Genomic DNA, 18,457 nt, shown 5'->3' on the forward strand with positions numbered 1-18,457 from the left:
ATCCAATGCATAGTGAAGAGACTACTTAAGATGGTTTCGGGAAGCTGGAACGTTTGGTCATATGGAAGTTGTTGTAGGCTCGGAGTGAAGCTTTGTCACATAGGCGGAATTGTGTGCCCTTGGGTTTCCAAGCCTCCCACCCCTGCCTTCTGAGCTTGTGAGTCAGGCCTGTTGGTTCCGTTACCTTCCGTACTGTACTGGGAGGGTGGGCATAGGGTGGGGACTTTGTGACAACTTGAGGAAGAGGTGGGTCCAAGGATTGTGAGACTTGCCTGAGGCCACCAATTTGCCTCAGCAGGCAAAGCCTAGAATCTAGATCTTCCTTGGTACCTCAAAGGGCCTAGCCCTCACCTAACCCTACTGCCCTCTACAGCCCTGGAACCATCGGGAGATGTGGCGCTGTACGCAGGCGTCGTGGTGGCCGTCTTTGTGGTGGTAGCAGTTCTCATGGCTGTGGGAGTGATCGTGTACCGGAGAAACTGCCGGGACTTCGACGCGGACATCACTGACTCCTCTGCGGCCCTCACTGGTGGCTTCCACCCCGTCAACTTCAAGACTGCAAGGCCCAGTAAGGACCTGGAGAAGCCTGGTGTGGCAGGAATGGCTGGGGGACCCCAGAGCAGCGTAGCTGTCACCAGAGCTGGGCACTTACCATTTACCCAAGAGTTTCCTGCGGCAGGTGGCAATCGAGCTTTCTGTGGCTAGACAGGCGGATGGGACAGAGGCCTGGAGTGGGCAGGGCCAGTGCGGTGAGGAGTGGGAACGGTGGTTCTGACTGTCTCATCCACCCCTGCAGGCAACCCGCAGCTTCTGCACCCGTCTGCCCCTCCAGACCTGACGGCCAGTGCTGGCATCTACCGAGGGCCTGTGTATGCCCTGCAGGACTCGGCTGACAAGATCCCCATGACTAATTCACCCCTGCTGGATCCCCTGCCCAGCCTCAAGATCAAGGTCTATAACTCCAGCACCATCGGCTCTGGGTCTGGCCTGGCGGATGGAGCCGACCTGCTGGGTGTCCTGCCTGCCGGCACATACCCAGGCGATTTCTCCCGGGACACCCACTTGCTGCACCTGCGCAGTGCCAGCCTTGGTTCCCAGCATCTCCTGGGCCTACCTCGAGACCCCAGCAGTAGCGTCAGTGGCACTTTTGGCTGCCTGGGAGGGAGGCTGAGCCTCCCCGGCACAGGTAGGCCTCCAGTTCCATTGCTCAGATGGAAAGTTTAGGCTTAGGGCAGACTATACCTAGAGAAGTGTGGCAGAAGATCTGAGATCAGGACTTCCTGGGCCTCTCTAGGCCAGGAAAGTCTTGGGGTAACCACTTGGGAGGGAGGGGTCTTTCTTCCCTTTAGGTTGGGAGAATGGCCCTTATCTTTAGTCCCACAGAGCAGTCCTAGGTTTTAAAACAGGGCCAGGATGCCCGTCTCAACTTGTGAAAGTGGCAGCTGGCAGCTTCTCAGAGAGTCCTGTCCTGAACCAGCCTGAAGCTAACACTGGGCCTTCTGACCCCACCCCCCTTTACCTCCCAGCAATGCCAGAGGCCCCTGTGTTCCTGGGCAGGCCAGGCCAAGTGGCCTGGGTGCTCCCTGTATGTGCCTACCCCCACGCTCCCAGTCTAGACTCTTTCCCTTCCCTAAGTTGGAGCCAGAGCCTACCCCATCTTTCTCATCTCCACTACTGCCTCCCACCCCCCCCCAACCCCACCCACTGCTGCTGATGACCGCCCTTCCTCCCTAGGGGTCAGCCTGTTGGTACCACATGGAGCCATTCCCCAGGGCAAGTTCTATGACTTGTATCTACACATCAACAAGGCTGAAAGCACCCTGTGAGTAGACCCCGCCAGCCCTGGCCAGCCAACGCCCCCTCCTGCTCTGCCCATACCGGGAACAGATGTTTCTTTTCATTGGCCCCCTTGGAGCTTGGTCCCATTGAAAAACATGTTCTAATGGATAGTTCCTAGCAACAGCAAACCTTTCCTATGTAAAGGGGATTGATAAACAACCGTACTGTGTATGTCCCATTGATAAACCACCATACTGTGTATGTCCCATTGCTGTGGCAGATGCATGATAAGGACTTAAGGAGGTGGGGTTCATTTGGGCTCGCCATGGTGAGAGTCCTTCTACCTCTGGTCACAGAAATGTGAAGCATCCATAGTCAGGAACCAGAGAGGGATGGGCGCTGATATCTGAGGCTCCCCTCTCCTTCTCTCTCTCTCTCTCTCTCTCTCTCTCTCTCTCTCTCTTTCTCTCTCTCTCTCTCTCTTTCTTTCTCTCTCTTTTGTTTTGTTTTTTGTTTTGTTTTTCAAGACAGGGTTTCTCTGTGTATCCCTGGCTGTCCTGGAACTCACTCTGTAGACCAGGCTGGTCTCGAACTCAGAAATCCATCTGCCTCTGCCTCCCAAGTGCTGGGATTAAAGGCGTGCACCACTAAACCCAGCCTCAAATTGTTTTATTTTGTTCTGCTGTTTTGTTTGAAAGAAAGAAAAGAAAAAGACAGTGTTCTATAAAACCTCAAACCTTGAGGCTGTGCAAAGCTTTAGCTAAGACTGTTTTGCTGTGACAGCAAACATCTAGAACTTTATTTGTGCTGTTTATGTCATATCTTCCTTCCCCTCCCTGTGAGATCTGGTCCCAGTCCACGCAGGGCAGAGACTTGCCTTGGCACCGGCTCTGGGTGGAGTTGGGGGTTCCACAAGAGTCAAGTATCCCTGATGAATGAGTACTTCTGGCTTTTGTTTCCTACCTCCCTCTGCCTTCTCCCTCAGCCCGCTTTCGGAAGGTTCCCAGACAGTATTGAGCCCCTCCGTGACCTGCGGGCCCACAGGCCTCCTCCTGTGCCGCCCTGTCGTCCTCACCGTGCCCCACTGTGCTGAAGTCATCGCCGGAGACTGGATCTTCCAGCTCAAGACCCAGGCCCATCAGGGCCACTGGGAGGTGAGGCACCCGGTGTGGTGACTGACTCTCAGAACTGATGGATCCCAGCCCGGATGACAGCTTCCTCTTCATCCCCCATAGGAGGTGGTGACCTTGGATGAGGAGACCCTGAACACCCCCTGCTACTGCCAGCTGGAGGCTAAGTCCTGCCACATCCTGCTGGACCAGCTGGGGACCTACGTGTTCACAGGCGAGTCCTACTCTCGCTCTGCGGTCAAGCGGCTCCAGGTGGCCATCTTTGCTCCAGCCCTCTGCACCTCCCTGGAGTATAGCCTCAGGGTCTACTGTCTGGAGGACACGCCTGTAGCACTGAAGGTAGGGGCTTGTCAGGGCACGGCGGGGGCATCAGCACAGCCAGTCAGTTGTTAGAACCCTCCCCGGATGCATGGTCCCTGCCAGGCTTCTTTCTGATACCAGCCTCAGAACAACACTGGACAGGCATGAAGGCCTTCTGCCAAGACAGGTGTGCGGTTCAGCATTGTGAGCAGTACAGGGTACGTGTATGTGTAGTCGTGTAAGTGAGAGAGATGAGCAGCTTGTTAGCAAGCTCAGGTCATACCTAGCAATCGGGATGCTGTCCAGTGGTGAGAGGCCCAACTATGGCAGGCGCCTGCTCACAGATATTCTGTACCCTGCAGCTATGGTGTGTGTGTTTGTGTGTGTGTGTGTATGTGTGTGTGTAACAGGAGAATTGGTGAACAAGAGGCAGAGACCAGTTAGGAAACTGGGGGTAAGCCCCAGCCCGTGTCCACCCTAGCCAGGGGTGGCGTGAAGATCAGTGGCAGTGGCCAAGAGATGAGACTAGACCTTGTGCTTGGTCAGTAGGATGGACAGACCAGGAACTGGTGGATGAGCTAGGAAAACCTGGGCTTCTAGCAGACACAAAAGAAAAGGCAGTGGAGACCGAAAATGAGGGGAGGGAAAAGCAGGGGAGAGGATGGGCAAAGATGGAGGGGGCTAATATTGGCCAATGTGGAGGCCAATGTAGGCACCTCCTGTCTGTCGTACATGCCTCAAAGCCCTTGTCCTTTCCTTCCCCAACTCTGTCCCATTCCCAGGACATAGATGGAGGATATACAGTCCTCCGAGAAGCCTCCTCCTGGCTCTGGGTTGTGATTTCTCCCTGTTACTCTGTCTCTTGAGTCTCCTGTGGCTTTCTCAGGCTGCATGCTGGGGACTGATGCAACCCAGATGAAAAGGCCCCGTGGGAGAAGGGTGTCCCCTGTGGGGACCGTGCTACCCTGACATTCCAGGAGGCCTCCAAAAGGGGGGCGGTCACTGCTGGCAATCTCTTCCCGCTGGATCTCGGTGGCACTGGTGTTGGCCCGTGTCTACGCTAACCAGGGGCTGGCGTGAAGATCAGCAGGGAAGTCGCCACACTCTGGCCCGATTGTGTCCTTTACTTGTTCAAGCCCCGTCTATTCACCCATCCGTCCATCCTCTACCTTTTCGCTCATTGTGATAATACATAATACACTCCCGCAGTAAGCAGGCATGCATTCATCCAGCTATTATCCATCTCTTCGCTCATGTGTCTTTCCTTCAAACGTTCTTCTATTCATGGACCTGTCATTTGTGTCTCTGTTTATCTTTACCCACACATCTATCCAATGATCCAACCATCCATCATTCATCCATCATGTTACAGTAGTTGGCTGGTCTGCTCTACTCACCCCATTGATCTGGATTCTTGAATGGAAGACGAAGACACACACACAGCCTTATATTTAATATGCCTTAAACAGCTCAATGGCTGGGCACTTCCAAGACTCCCGGTGGCTAACCCACTTTCCCCTCAGATAGTCCTGAATTACCACCTTCTAAAACCTATATCCTATCTTGGCCAGACCCAGACCTATAGTCCACCCTGGGCCACGACCCCTAACTCTCACATGTTGGCTGTCTCTTTGTCTTATACTTCTCTCACCTGATCCTTCTGCTTCCCCGGCAAGGCGGTTCTGCCTTTCTCTCTCTCCTGTGTCTCTTGCCCAGGAATCCTAAAAGTCCTGTTTCTGTCTCACTGCCCAGCCATTGGCTGCTGGCAGCTTTACCAATCAAAGCCAGCTGGTGGCAGGGACCCTCAGCAACTTACATGTAGTGTGTGAATTCCCATGTAATTTTGGGAACCCAGTTAGCATAATATAAGCAATAAACTAAATCCACAACACTATCATCCATCTATTCATCCATCCATCCATCCACCCATCTATCCATCCATCCATCTATCCATCATCCACCCACCCATCCATCCATCCATCCGTCCACCCACCCATCCATCCATTCATCATCTTTGTGTTCCCCTATCCTTCCAGCAGACTTCTGTCAGTATCCCTACTATACATCTAGCCTATCTATACATGTATCTAATTTTCCTTCCAAGCTTCTGTTTTATCCATGCATATGTTATCTGTCTGTCTCTCTCTATCCATCCATCCATCCTTCCATCCATCCATTCATCTACCCACACCTTTTCCATTCATCTGAAACACCTTCTTAACTGGATCAGACAGGTCTGGCTCCAGACCTGCAACTTGAAGTATAAAAGAGCCTTAGGTCAAGGGTAACAAGTCCCTCCCTCCCCTACCCCCACAGGAGGTCCTGGAGTTGGAGAGAACTCTGGGTGGCTACTTGGTGGAGGAGCCCAAGCCTTTGCTCTTTAAGGACAGTTACCACAACCTCCGCCTCTCCCTCCATGACATCCCCCATGCCCACTGGAGGAGCAAACTACTGGCCAAGTACCAGGTGAGCCCTGGGCCTGGGGAGGGGTGGCAGGGGTGAACCACTGCTCCATCCTTTGTAGAGAAGCCCTGCTTCCCAGATCTTTTGTCCCTGCCCTGTGTTCCCACTTTGCCATTCTCCGTGCTCCCTGCCCTGTGTTCCCACTTTACCATTCTCCGAGTTCCCAGCCATCTTCAGGCCCAAGCTTAAATTCTCAGCCACGAACAACAACGTCTTCGTCCCCTTTTGCACCTCACCCAACACAAACACTTGTGGCCATCACCACCACACCCATCTGAAGAAGTACAAGCCTACAGACTGATTCTGCTCATTGCTGCCTCTCAAGTCCCTCTGCTCCATCTTTTTTTATTTTTTTTAAGATTTATTTATTTTATTTATATGAGCACACTGTTGCTATTTCCAGATACACCAGAAGAGGGCATCAGATCCCATTACAGATGACTATGAGCCACCACGTGGTAGCTGGGGATTGAACTCAGGACCTCTGGAAGAGTAGTCAGTGCTCTTAACCGCTGAGCCATCTCTCTCCAGCCCCATCTGCTGCATCTTGTGGTGTATGACACCATTGAGACCCTGCATATTCCAGCTTTCTGTATTTATGCGCATTCAGGCTTCTGTCTTCCCCCTCCCACTCCCTCCCAGATCTGAGACATCAGTGCCATTTAGCCACCCAGCTTTCCCTTCCCTTGACTATTTCATAGAGAGACTCCAGCTGCCCCCAGAGCCCAGCCCTCTCTGAGGCTGGGCCCTGCCCACTCCCCCCACACCCCCAGCATCCCTGGTCTTACCTGGGACCCTCACCGCCTTTCCTGCAGGAGATTCCCTTCTACCATGTGTGGAATGGCAGCCAGAAAGCCCTGCACTGCACTTTCACCCTGGAGAGGCATAGCCTGGCCTCCACTGAGTTTACCTGTAAGGTCTGCGTGCGGCAGGTGGAAGGGGAAGGCCAGATTTTCCAGCTGCACACAACGCTGGCCGAGGTGAGGGTCAATGCGGGGAAAGGGGGAGGGGAGGAGGGTGGTGGTGGTGGCTGAGGCCGAGATGAGGGTCAACGCCGGGGGAGGGGAGAGTGGGAGCGGGCGGGGGTGGGAAGGAGGGGGGTTGGTAGCTGAGGCTCCGGCACATGGCATGTCACTCCCCAGCACCTCCCATAAGTCCTCTCTCCTTCACCTCCCGAGTCAGTCACATCAGGGACTGGTCACCTAGAGTGAGCCACAGTCGCCTACTAAGCGCTGTTCAGGTGACATATATTACCGTAGCAAGGTATCATGCCCATGGGGAGAGGGTTAGAATGGTCCCCATGTGAAAGATGAGAGTCTCAAGGGCTGGGGCTGTAGCTCACTTGGTAGAGTGGCTTGTATGGTGCTTCTGTCTCCACCACCAAATAAAACCAGGTGTGGTGTGGTGCTACATACCTGTAACCCCAGCACTTGGGATGTAGAGGCAGGAGGATCATATCAGGAGTTCAACATTGTCCTCGGCTTCATTGTAAATTTGAGATAGCTTGGGCTATCTCAAAAAAAAAAAAAAGGTCTTAGTGAGGGGAGTATCAGTATATTATATATGTCCACCAGGCAAGGCTGGCTTTGAACCTGGTTAAGGTAAGGGCTGACTGTCACTCCCAACCACTAAATCCAAACTAAGCCATAAATACCCAGACCCCCTAAGCTGACCAGTGTAGTAAAAAGCACTTCCCACAGGTCTCAAGCCATCTCTGCCCTAGGCCGGTCACATGAGCCTCTCTAGACTGTTCCCCACTTATAGACTGGTCTGTGTGGGCTAGGCCGTGGCTGGGACTCCTGCGGCTTCCTTATCGCAAGGCGAAGTCAGCACGCGCCAAGGCCATCCCGAGCAAGATGGTACCTGACTGACACGGGACACAGAGCGACCCTTGCCTTTCAGACCTGAGCAGCTAAGAGAGAACCAGAGGAGACGAAGATGAGCGTAGAGCCCAGTGCATCATGGGTACTGGGCAGCACTCTACCAATTAAGCTACAGCTTCAGCCCTCAAGCCCCCTCCCCAGGCAGGCAGACAGGGTGAGCCCCTACCTCAGGCCCCTCCCCAGGCAGGCAGACAGGATGAGCGCCTGTGTAGCGCGCTGAGGTTATCTCACTCCGGTCCCTGCTCTTCCAGACACCCGCTGGCTCCCTGGATGCTCTCTGCTCTGCCCCTGGCAGTGCTGTCACCACCCAGCTGGGACCCTATGCCTTCAAGATACCACTGTCCATCCGTCAGAAGATCTGCAACAGCCTCGACGCCCCCAACTCACGGGGCAACGACTGGCGGCTATTGGCGCAGAAGCTCGCTATGGACCGGTGAGTATCCGAGACTGCAGTCACGCCCATTGCCCTCATCCTCAGGTCCTGGCACAGCAATGGGGTGCGAGTCCCGGCCGACAAAGGCCGACCTCCAGCTCAGCTTCCCTTGTGCTGTGATCCGTGACAGATCCACAGCTGGCTTGGGGTGCACCGAGCCTGGGGTGGTGGCTGTCCCACTTCATGTCCTTCCTCGTAGTGTCCCTCGCAGAGAAATGGCCTGCAAGCCAGGTGGGCTTTAAGTGACTGCCACCGCTCTCTGGGAAAGCCAGGGGTAGACCCAGCCCTGACACCAGGTCCATGTGGCCACTACCAGCACTGAAAGCTAGATACACATGGAAGCGGTGCTAAGTGGTCACCCAATAGAAGTGGGTATAAAAGATGGCTCTGTCAGTGCAGCGCTTGCTTCATAAGCATGAGGACCTGAGTTCAGTCCGCAGAGCCTGTGAGAAAATGCCGAGCATGCTGACACACACTGATAATCCCAGCGCTGGGGAGACAGAGACAGGAAGCTCCCTGGGATTTGCTAGCTAGCCACTCTAGCTGAATAATGAGAAATCCTGTCTCAAATGAGGTGGATGGTATTTCTAAGAATGACACATGAGATTGTCTTCTGACACATGCGCGCGCACTCACACACACACACACATGCACATGCTAAAAATTAATTTTTAAAAAGACATCTAGGGGCCAAGCGGTGGTGGCGCACGCCTTTAATCCCAGCACTTGGGAGGCAGAGGCAGGTGCATTTCTGAGTTCGAGGCCAGCCTGGTCTACAGAGTGAGTTCCAGGATAGCCAGGGCTACACAGAAAAAAACCCTGTCTCAAAAAAACAACAACAAAAAAAAAATGGCGTCTAGGGCTGGAGAGATGGTTCAGCAGTGAAGAGCAGTGACTGTTCTTCCAAAGGCCTTTAGTTCAAATCCCAGCAACAACATGGAGGCTCACAACCATCCATAAATGAGATCTGACACCCTCTTCTGGTGTGTCTGAAGCCAGCTACAGTGTACTTAACATATATTCGATAAATAAATCTTAAAAAAAAAAAAAAGACATCTAGTTACTATAATGGGAGAAGCTTACAAAGATGGCCAGAGACTCTGCTCCAACCCTTAAAGAAGCTCATGCAGCAGGATCAGGCCCAGAGTGAAATGAAAGGGAATGCCAGAGAAGAGCGTGCTTGAAAGGTCTCTGGAGATCCCGGCGACTTTTGGTGGTGGTGATGGCGATAAAGAAGAGGAGAGGGTGCTTTGCGTGAGCTCAGGCTTCGTCAGCTGTGTGAGGAGATGTGGGAATCAACCCCTCCTCGCTGTGGAGTTTTATCCGGCAGTTTAAAAGAACCAAGATGGATCTTGGCTCACAGCTTCAGGGGCTCTTATCCCTGTAGTTTTCGCCACCACTGCTGTGCATTAAAGCAAAGCTGATCACTGTGGCAGGAGGCCATGATGGAGCACTCACCTCAGATGTAGACAGGAAGGGCCTGGGCAAGACATATCCAGTGACAGGTCTCCTCCCACCGTGCCTCACTTTCACAGGTCCAGCCCTAGCCAGCAATGTATTTAGATGTTGCACATGCATGTGTTTAGCATATGTGTGTATACAGCACACTCTGCGTGGGGCATGTGTGGAGGTCAGAGGATAACCTCCAGTCTCTTTGTTCTTCTGCCGTGTGTGTCAGGCTAACCCAGGAGCTTTCAGGGACCCCCCTGTTGTGCTTCCCAGCCCTCTGAAATGGAGTGCTAGGAACAGTATGGCTTTCATGTTGGCTGCAGGGATTTCAACTCAAGTCTACACTTTTACACACAGAACCATCTTGCCAGCCTTCATGCAGATTCCGAGTCCCTCCATGGGTTTATTTGTTGATGAGGGCAGACACTCAGGATGCAGGGGCTTGCTCGGAGCCACCCTGCTAGCAGGAGATCAAGAGAGAGATGAGTCTTAGCACACCTGCCTAGGGCTGCAAAGCCTACAACTGGGAAACCCAGAAATCAGACTCAAGGCTGCGGGACTCCGGAGCCCACAGTCTTCCCACCCCAGGCTGGTCACCTCAGGGGCGCCAACATTTCTGTTTCCTTCCGACAGGTACCTGAACTACTTCGCCACCAAAGCTAGTCCCACAGGCGTAATCTTAGACCTCTGGGAAGCTCGGCAGCAGGATGACGGGGACCTCAACAGCCTGGCCAGTGCCTTGGAGGAAATGGGCAAGAGTGAGATGCTGGTAGCCATGGCCACTGATGGCGATTGCTGAGTGCCTGTGACCACAGGCCTGTGGGGACCAGTAGGAGACGGTGCAAAGAGGCCTGGCAGCCTCTCCACAGGGGGTGTCCAGCCTCCACCACCCCTGGCTCACAGCTGGAATGATCCCTCACCCCTCCTCCCCGCCACAACCCTCAGACCACCACCAGCCTTAGAAAGTCTCTGTGCTCTACTGCTGAGGGGCCCGGGATCCTCTACCCCCCACCATTCCCCCAGCTTCCTCTGGGATGGGCTGAGGCCTCTGGGGCAGCTGAAGGCCAGAGGCTTTCCCCCCACAACACACCACCCTCAGCCCTGTGACTTTGGGGGGCCCACAGGTTTCAAGTCTGTGTTCACGTGGTCCTCGGCTAGGGACCGCTCTCCTATCCCGGGTCCTCTTTGAAAGGTCGAGTTCGGTTCAGGCAAACTGCTTTCTCCTGTCCACCGGCAGGGGCGATGGGGGGGAGAATGAGCCAAGCTTCAGGCAGTAAGTGAGCAAAACCAGTAAAGGCAAAGAAAGACCCAGTTTCTTAGGGAACGCAAATGATTTATTATCCAGATACTTGGATAGGTCCTTTTTAAGAAAACAAATAAACAAACAAAAAAGTAAGAAAAGGGAAAAAAAAAACCTTTTATCCTTGAATGCGGTTTAAGAATGGCTATCCTTGCGATTTGGGCCGTAGGCGAGTGCACTCATGGGCACGTGTGTGCCTGAGTGTGTGTGGGCATGGGTGTGGTCCGTAAGAGACTGCGTAGGGGAAGGCTTTGCTATGGCAAGGCCTCAGTTTCCCTAGCTGTTCAGGGAGCTGAGACAGGGTTTTAGCCATGGCACTGAGTTGTGAAAACACAAGCAGAAGCTGGGGCTTGGCGGCCCTCCAACCCTCCAGAGGCCCCCCCCCCCAAGGATGCCCTTCTGTGGCCTCCTCTGGTTTTGGAGGCCCCAGGGGAGGCCCAGGCCAGCTGTGGTCCCGGGAGACTGTTCAGGTCTATTTTACTTTGGAGATTCCTGGTCTCGCGATAGCCAAGGCTCTGACTGAGAGGGAGGGGCCCTTCCGGGGAGGGTTCTCTCCCAGGCTGGGTGGCTCGGTGTCTAGGCACTAGCTGGTCCACACCCCTGTGCCTCTAGCCCTTACTTTACCCACTGATCTCCCTACTGGAGTCAGGAGATATGAAGGTAACTTTTCTAAGTAGACCAGCTGTCTACCCATTCTTGGCCACCGCCCATTCTGGGATGTTCCACAGTGGAAGGGATGAATTCTTGTCCCTTCAGCCCACAGACAGTGATGGGGACCAGGACCTCACTGTAGACATAGAGATCCTATGGAAGGATGCTGATGTCCCTGAACTGCCCTTGAGGCCAGCCTGGGCAGGTCCTGAGTTTTGAAAGTTGGGGCCTCTGTGGGGAGGCAGGTTTCATGGCCACAGACCCAACAAGCATCTATACCCTGGTTTTCCTGCAGTGGCTCCTGAAGTGTGGGGCTCTGAGACAGACCAAGGTCCCCCTGGCATCTAGGTAAACAGTGCCTCATAGAGTAGCCCTCAGCTCCTCCTGCCAAAGATGCTCATCCTTGTGGGCACGCTCTTGCTGGTCACTGTTAACCCACACATAGAAGGGGGAAGCCCGGGAGCCAAGTTGTAGCTGTACTGTGTGACTTCAGGCACATAAACGCTTTCTCTGGGCTCAAGTGTCCTTTTATCCTGGGATGCTCCACGAGGCCCCTTGGGTGTTCCCACGCTTCTCTGGGAATCAAGTGGAGACAAATTGATTGTGGTCTGCATGCTCTCTCCTTTGCCCATCCTCGGAAACCTGCCTGTCTGGGCCCTGGTGGGAGCGCTTCGTGAGCGAGTCCCGGTCTACAGTCCGACTCTTAGAAGGTGCTCAACATCTGGGGCACGGAGGCTGGAGCCTGGGGCAGGGCTCCAACCGGACAGCCCAGGTAATGTCGGCCAACTCAGGGCTGAGCCGGACAGGGCTGTTGGGTTGGGTTTCCATTCCTGCCTCCCATGAGATGGAGCCACCCCTTCCCATTCCTGGTCAGCTTGGTGTTGCCGGGTCCTGCAGGGTATTTCTGTGTCATCTTGGGTGTATGTGTGTTTGCCACTGCGTGTGTGTGCGTGCGTGCGTGTGTGTGTGTGTGTGTGTGTGTGTGTGTGTGTGTGTCTGTATTTGTGACGAGTGTGTGCGTGCATGCCTGTGCTTTTCAACTTGGGCACTTCAGGGTGCCCTTCCCAGAACGCACACAGCTGTCCCCACATGTGGACATGACCTCTGTGCCCAGGCTTGTGCCTCTGGAGGTGGACGCGCCTGTTTGCTGTCCCCGAGTCGCAGTCAGTCGGTGTATCTCCTATGTGCCTCTCCTGCCCTTTCTCAATGGGGCCAGGCTTCTGAGCTCTGGCCAGAACACCCCCTGAGGGACAGGGACCCTCCTCATCCCTGGGTCTTCAGGGCTCTCTGGTCCCCATCTTGAGGCTCCCAGGCAACTGAGTCAGCACCTTCCTCCTACCCTCAGAGGTCAGGTGGGTGGGAGCTCGGATGTCGGGCTGTGAACTTGGCTGTGTGTCTGTGGGTTCTGATACACTGGGGACAGTCCCGGCCCCGCTTGTTCATTCTGTAAAACAACTTGTAAATAGTCTTTAGCATTCCTCTTGTAACAAAATTAATTTTTATGAAATAAATTATATTTCCTAGTCTAATTAAAAAAAAAAATCCAGGTCCTGGTCTGATGTCTTCTCTTGTTTTTTTTTTTTTTTTCTTTTCCTTTTGGTTTTTCGAGATAGGGTTTCTCTGTGTAGCCCTGGCTGTCCTGGAACTCACTCTGTAGACCAGGCTGGCCTCGAACTCAGAAACCCGCCTGCCTCTGCCTCCCAGGTGCTGGGATTAAAGGCGTGCGCCACCACCGCCCGGCTCTTCTCTGTCTTTTAACGTCAGTTGAGAGTGCCCTGTTTTTCCTGCGTTTCGCTGCTGTTCAGAGCTCCAGCCCTTGATCCAGCTCAATAGCCCCATCCCACAGAGGGGGAAACGGGCTTCCTGACAGTTGCACAGCACCTTAGGGCCCCTGGAGCTCAACTTGCTCACCAGCCAGGCCTTAAATCACAGAGCAGAGGTGGGAGGGAGGAAGGCATAAGACCGGCCCCCATTGGCCCGTCCAGTAGGATGTGCCCCAGCTGAGGCTGAGTGGTCAGTTGGATGCCTTGCCGGCAGGAGGAGAGTGAGTACACTGGGAGGGTGTGAACCTGATGGTTTACACCCCAGGCAAATGCTCCATCTAAGGAGGAGGAGAGTGTCATCATTCCTAAGCAGATGATAGACAGCATTGTGTGTTCTGCAAGAATCTCCCTGCAGGTGGCACCTGCTAATGAAATCATAAACCTGTGCTGGCTTTCCTGCCAGTGAACCAGTCTGCTGGTGGAGGGGGTGCATATTCTAATTTTCATGACCCATAGTTACCTCTGCTTAAGCTGGTTCCTGTCACCCTGTGGACCTCAGGCCTCACCCTGCATCTCGGTTAGCAGTTCCCAGTCCCCGAGGCCTCCAGTCTCTTGAGTTTGGAGTGAAAGCCCTTGACCTGGTGTGTGGAGGATCATGATGCCCACCACTCATTTAAGGGTCTGGAGAGTCCTGTGCTGAGACTCTGTTCTTATATGAACACACGGTACTTTACCAAACATCTGTCTGCTAAGCTTCAAGGGTGAGAGGTTCCTGTGGGCCCTTTGCCAGCTCTGTCTCTCAAGAACCTGTGGGTGGCTCTAGGGCCATTTCAAAGTAGAGAGCAAGTAGGGCGGGTCTGGAGTGAGAAATTATCAAGGCAAAAGGAAGTCCATAGGTTCTCTGGGTGTTTATGGAGTGTGTGTGTGGGAGGAATGGGGCAGGGCACATGATATATGCACACTTGTGCGTGCGCGTACACACACACACAGACATACACACTTGGCCTTCTTTCACTACTGGTCAGCCAAGACTGTGACAACCACATTCAGCAAGTTCCTAGCCCCAGACGCTGCCAGGGTGAAGGTCTTTCAAGAGGAATTTATTGATCGGGCAGGCAGGTGGACATGTCCTGGGGGTATGGGGGGTGAGCCAGGCTTGACTAAGCTAGGCAACTCAAGAACAAAAAGTGAAATTTATGGGTGCTACACGGAGGGTAGGGGAGAATAGGAAGAAAAAGTCCTTGCCTAGAGAGAGTGGTTATCTTTGGGTTAGTGGGGTAGAGAGGACAGACAGGTGGACCTGGGCACAAGGGTTGTGAAGCCCAGTGGCTGGCGGTATGAGAAAACAGGACAGGCTAAATTATAGAGGCACAGGGGTCTCCCATGCCACCGTTATTTAGTTCTAGGCCTCAGAAGCCGGCCTTAGAACTTTGTACCTAGAGGTTAAAGCCGCTTCCACTCTGGCCTCTTTAAGTCGTGGGATCTAGAGAGGCAGCTATAGCACTCCCCAGGGATGATTGGCAGCTGGTCTTTGTTGACCTATTAGCAGCTGATCTCCACGATGACAAAACAGCACAGATGCTCATCTCTAGGGTCCCTCACCTCAATGGACCTTGGTGCGAAAGAGAGGTTCTCAGGGCTCCCTGGAACACCTGGCCCTGGGTACTGTAGCTAAGCCACATTTTGGCCAAGGGGCCACAGGAACAATAAGAAACTAACCACTAGATGGCGCCCGAAAACCAGGAAGGATCTGGCTCCCCAAAGCTCCAGAGTCCCTGAAGTTTATGACTGCCGCCCAGGGAGCCTGGGCTGCTTTTCTCCCGGCAGCTCAGGAGTGCCCTCCTCTGGTCTGAAGTGGGAATGACAATGAGACACAGAGCCAATTCACAGAAATTACCATTAGAAGCAAAGGGTTTTAAATCAAAATCCATAAAATGAAAAGGAAACCAACTAAGAATTCCAAACCCTAATTTTTAAAATATGTATTTATTATTAGTGTGTGTATGTGTGTGTGTGTGTGTGTGTGAAAGAGCACACATGTACCACAGTGTGGAGGTCAGAGGACAACTCTGTGCAGCTGGTTCTCTCATCAGTCCTGCCTTAGCTAGGGTTTTACTGCTGTGAACAGACGCCATGACTAAGGCAACTCTTATAAGGACAGCATTTCATTGGGGCTGGCTTACAGACAGGTTCAGAGCTTCAGTCCATTATCAAAGCTGGAGCATGGCAGTGTCCAGGCAGGCATGGTGCAGGAGGAGCTGAGAGTTCTACATCTTCATCTGAAGACTGCTAGGAGAAGACTGGCTTCCAGGCAGCTAGGATGAGGGTCTTAAAGCCCATGCCCGGGCTGGCGAGATGGCTCAGTGGGTAAAGTGAACAACCCATGAGGTTTGCATACAGATCTCTATGTGGATTGTAATTCCAAAGGAAGCTGGAATACCAGAAAGCAAATAAGTAAGTAAATAATAAATAAATAAATAAATAAATAAATAAATAAATAAAGGTGGAGGGATGGAGAATGTGAGAAAGGCAAGGGTCGGTGTATCCAGGAGGCTCTTGAGCAGGAAAGGAGGGGTGGGTTCTGGAGCAAGGTTCGGAGTAGTCAGCGGGAGGAGCAGTAGAAAAGGGGCCAGGCTAAGAAGGCAGCAGTAGAGGAATGTACTGATTGTAAATGCAGAATTGGGGTAGGGGATACAAGGAAAAGTGAACACCCCTGGTTGGTGATGTTAATCTTTTTCTTTGAGGCCAGGAGGACAGACCACGCCAGTGGGGTGTGGCCCTGGAGTCTGAAGCAGGTGATAGAGAAGCTGAGGTGTGTAGGGAATGCTGGGAAGCCCTGGCTTGGGTTGGTGGTCATGGATTCTAGTGGACCCGCCTGACGGCTAGTGACTCTCTCATAAACTGGGTCAAAGTGAGCCGCCCAGACCACCAGGAAAACAGAGGTTTGGGTGTTACCAAGACCTTGGGCTCTAAGCAGACAAAGGGTGAAAGTAAAGGGGTGTCCCCACGCGTGCCGCAGAGACAGGGCTCAAGAGCCGGAGTCCCCTAAAGGTCATAACTTTCCGAGGGAGCTGACGAACCAGCACATATCAAGGAGGGCTAGCTGCAGTCAACTGAGGAAGTGACTTGGTTTAGAACTAGTTATTGCGGAAATCTTAGAAGTAAGTACAAATGTCTCTTCTGGCGGCTGTGGAACCCGGAAGAAAATCCGACTGGCGAGCCTAGAACAGGAGCGTTGCAGTGGCAGAAGACGACCACAAGGTGGCAGCATCTACCGGTAAACCCCGATAGGCTCGCTCCAAAGAAGGTATCCTAGCGCCCCAGGGAAAAGGTGGGAAAGGAGAGGCAGGCGACCCTGGGGCAGGAGGATGGACTACCGAGGAAGACTCTGTCCTTTTTATTTTGTTTTGTTTTGTTTTGTTTGGGGGAGGTTCAAGAAAAGTACCCACTAATTTCGTTAAAAAAACATTTACACAGTTTCTTTTGTGAATTTAAATTTTTAATAATTTTATTAATTTTTAAAGAATTTTGTAGGATTGTATTCTAATCAGATTCACCCCGACTCCCCCCACCTCCACTTCAACTCCCTGTCCACCCAACTTTCTGTGCTATCCTGGTTACTTCTCTCTCTCTCTCTCTTCCTCTCCCTCTCCTTCTCCCTCTCCCTCTCCCTCCTCTCTCAACTCATGGAGTTCAATTTGCATTGTCTAAATTAGCTATCAAACAGCAGTAGCTCTTCTAGTAGGGGTTGGACTTGCTGCCCACTTACCCCACCTCCGTGCTGAAATTTGGACTGGCTTAAGTTTGCATGGGCCTTACGCATGTGTCTTAGTTTGGGTTTTATTCCTGTGAAGACATACCATGACCAAGGCAATTCTTGTTTTTTTTTGTTTTTGTTTTTGTTTTTGTTTTTGTTTGTTTTTTGAGACAGGGTTTCTCTGTGTAGCCCTGGCCAGTCGTGGGGAAGGACCATGTAATTAAAAAAATAATAATAATTGGGCTGGCGAGATGGCTCATCTGGTAAGAGCACTGACTGCTCTTCCGAAGGTCCTGAGTTCAGATCCCAGCAACCACATGGTGGCTCACAACCACCCGTAATGAGATCTGACGCCCTCTTCTGGTGCGTCTGAAAACAGCTACGGTGTATTACACTGGAGCAAGCCGGGCCAGAGCGAGCTGGGCTGGAGCAAGCAGGGTCCTGAGTTCAATTCCCAGCAGCCACCTGAGAGCTCACGGCTGTCTGTACAGCTACAGTGTACTCATACATATAAAATAAATAAATATTTTTTAAAAATTATTAAAAAAATAAAATAAAATAATTTTAAAAAAGGCTCTAGGTATAACAAACACTGGGTTTGTTTGTTTGGTTGGTTGGTTTGCTTTTTTGGTTTTTTCGAGACAGGGTTTCTCTGTGTAGCCCTGGCTGTCCTGGAACTCACTCTGTAGACCAGGCTGGCCTGGAACTCAGAAATCCGCCTTCCTCTGCCTCCCAAGTGCTGGGATTAAAGGCATGCGCCACCACCGCCCGTTGAACACTGTTTATTGTCAACCAGACAGAAGTTAGAAGCGCAGCAAATGGGCCTCCAGCCACGTCTGTGATGCATTATTTAAACTACACTAATTGAATTGGGGGGCCCAGCCCACTATGAGCGGCACCATTCCCTAACCAGGGAAATCGTGAACTGTATAAGGGTGAAGAAAGCTAGCTGAGCTCGTGCGTGCACATGTTCACTGTTCTCTACTGACTTCCGGTGGAATGCAACCTGCTGCTTCTGCCTCACGCTGCCTCGGTTTCCCTGCCAAGATGGACAGGAAGAGAAACTGTGACCTAAACCCTTTCTCCCTTAGGGTGCTTTTGCCCACAGTGTTTGATCATAGGAACAGAAAAGTAAACTAAGACATCTGCTAAGGGCAGGAAAGGGAGAGCATGCAGTCCTACAGTCTTGGAAGATGAGGGGCCAAACACTTTTTATGAGCCCACTCAACCTGAATTTCCTATAGCTGCCTATGTTTTTTGTTCACTGGACACAAGCTAGAGTCATCTTGAAAAAAAGGAAACCTCTTCCATCAGATTGGCCTGTAGGCAGATCTATGGGGCATTTTCTTAATTAGTGATTGGCCTGTAGGCAAATCTATGGGGCATTTTCTTAATTAGTGATTGGCCCACTGGGGACAGTGCCATGTGTCGCAGGATGTTTGATCACACTGTGAACCCCCAAGATTGTGATGTTTACTGGAAAAATCTGTTTCTAGTTGTGGTGTGACTCAGTCTTTTTTTTTTTTTTTTTTTTTTTTTTTTTTTTTTT

General features: G+C 52.3%; 1 protein-coding gene across 2 annotated transcripts in view; it reads left to right on the forward strand.

Moving 5' to 3' along the window:
• Positions 1-12,935, forward strand: part of Unc5b (unc-5 netrin receptor B) — a 71,161-nt gene extending 58,226 nt beyond the window's left edge. For both annotated transcript variants that reach the window (XM_031347245.1, XM_031347247.1), the window contains 9 exons: positions 374-568; positions 797-1,186; positions 1,735-1,822; positions 2,765-2,933; positions 3,015-3,248; positions 5,526-5,675; positions 6,488-6,652; positions 7,807-7,988; positions 10,071-12,935. In XM_031347245.1, the coding sequence (XP_031203105.1) occupies positions 374-568; positions 797-1,186; positions 1,735-1,822; positions 2,765-2,933; positions 3,015-3,248; positions 5,526-5,675; positions 6,488-6,652; positions 7,807-7,988; positions 10,071-10,236 (1,739 nt within the window). In that variant the 3' untranslated portion in view covers positions 10,237-12,935. The remainder of the gene's footprint in view (positions 1-373; positions 569-796; positions 1,187-1,734; positions 1,823-2,764; positions 2,934-3,014; positions 3,249-5,525; positions 5,676-6,487; positions 6,653-7,806; positions 7,989-10,070) is intronic.
• Positions 12,936-18,457: the final 5,522 nt, after the last annotated feature.

This window comes from Mastomys coucha, unplaced genomic scaffold, assembly GCF_008632895.1.
Source record: "Mastomys coucha isolate ucsf_1 unplaced genomic scaffold, UCSF_Mcou_1 pScaffold3, whole genome shotgun sequence".
NCBI lineage: Eukaryota > Metazoa > Chordata > Mammalia > Rodentia > Muridae > Mastomys > Mastomys coucha.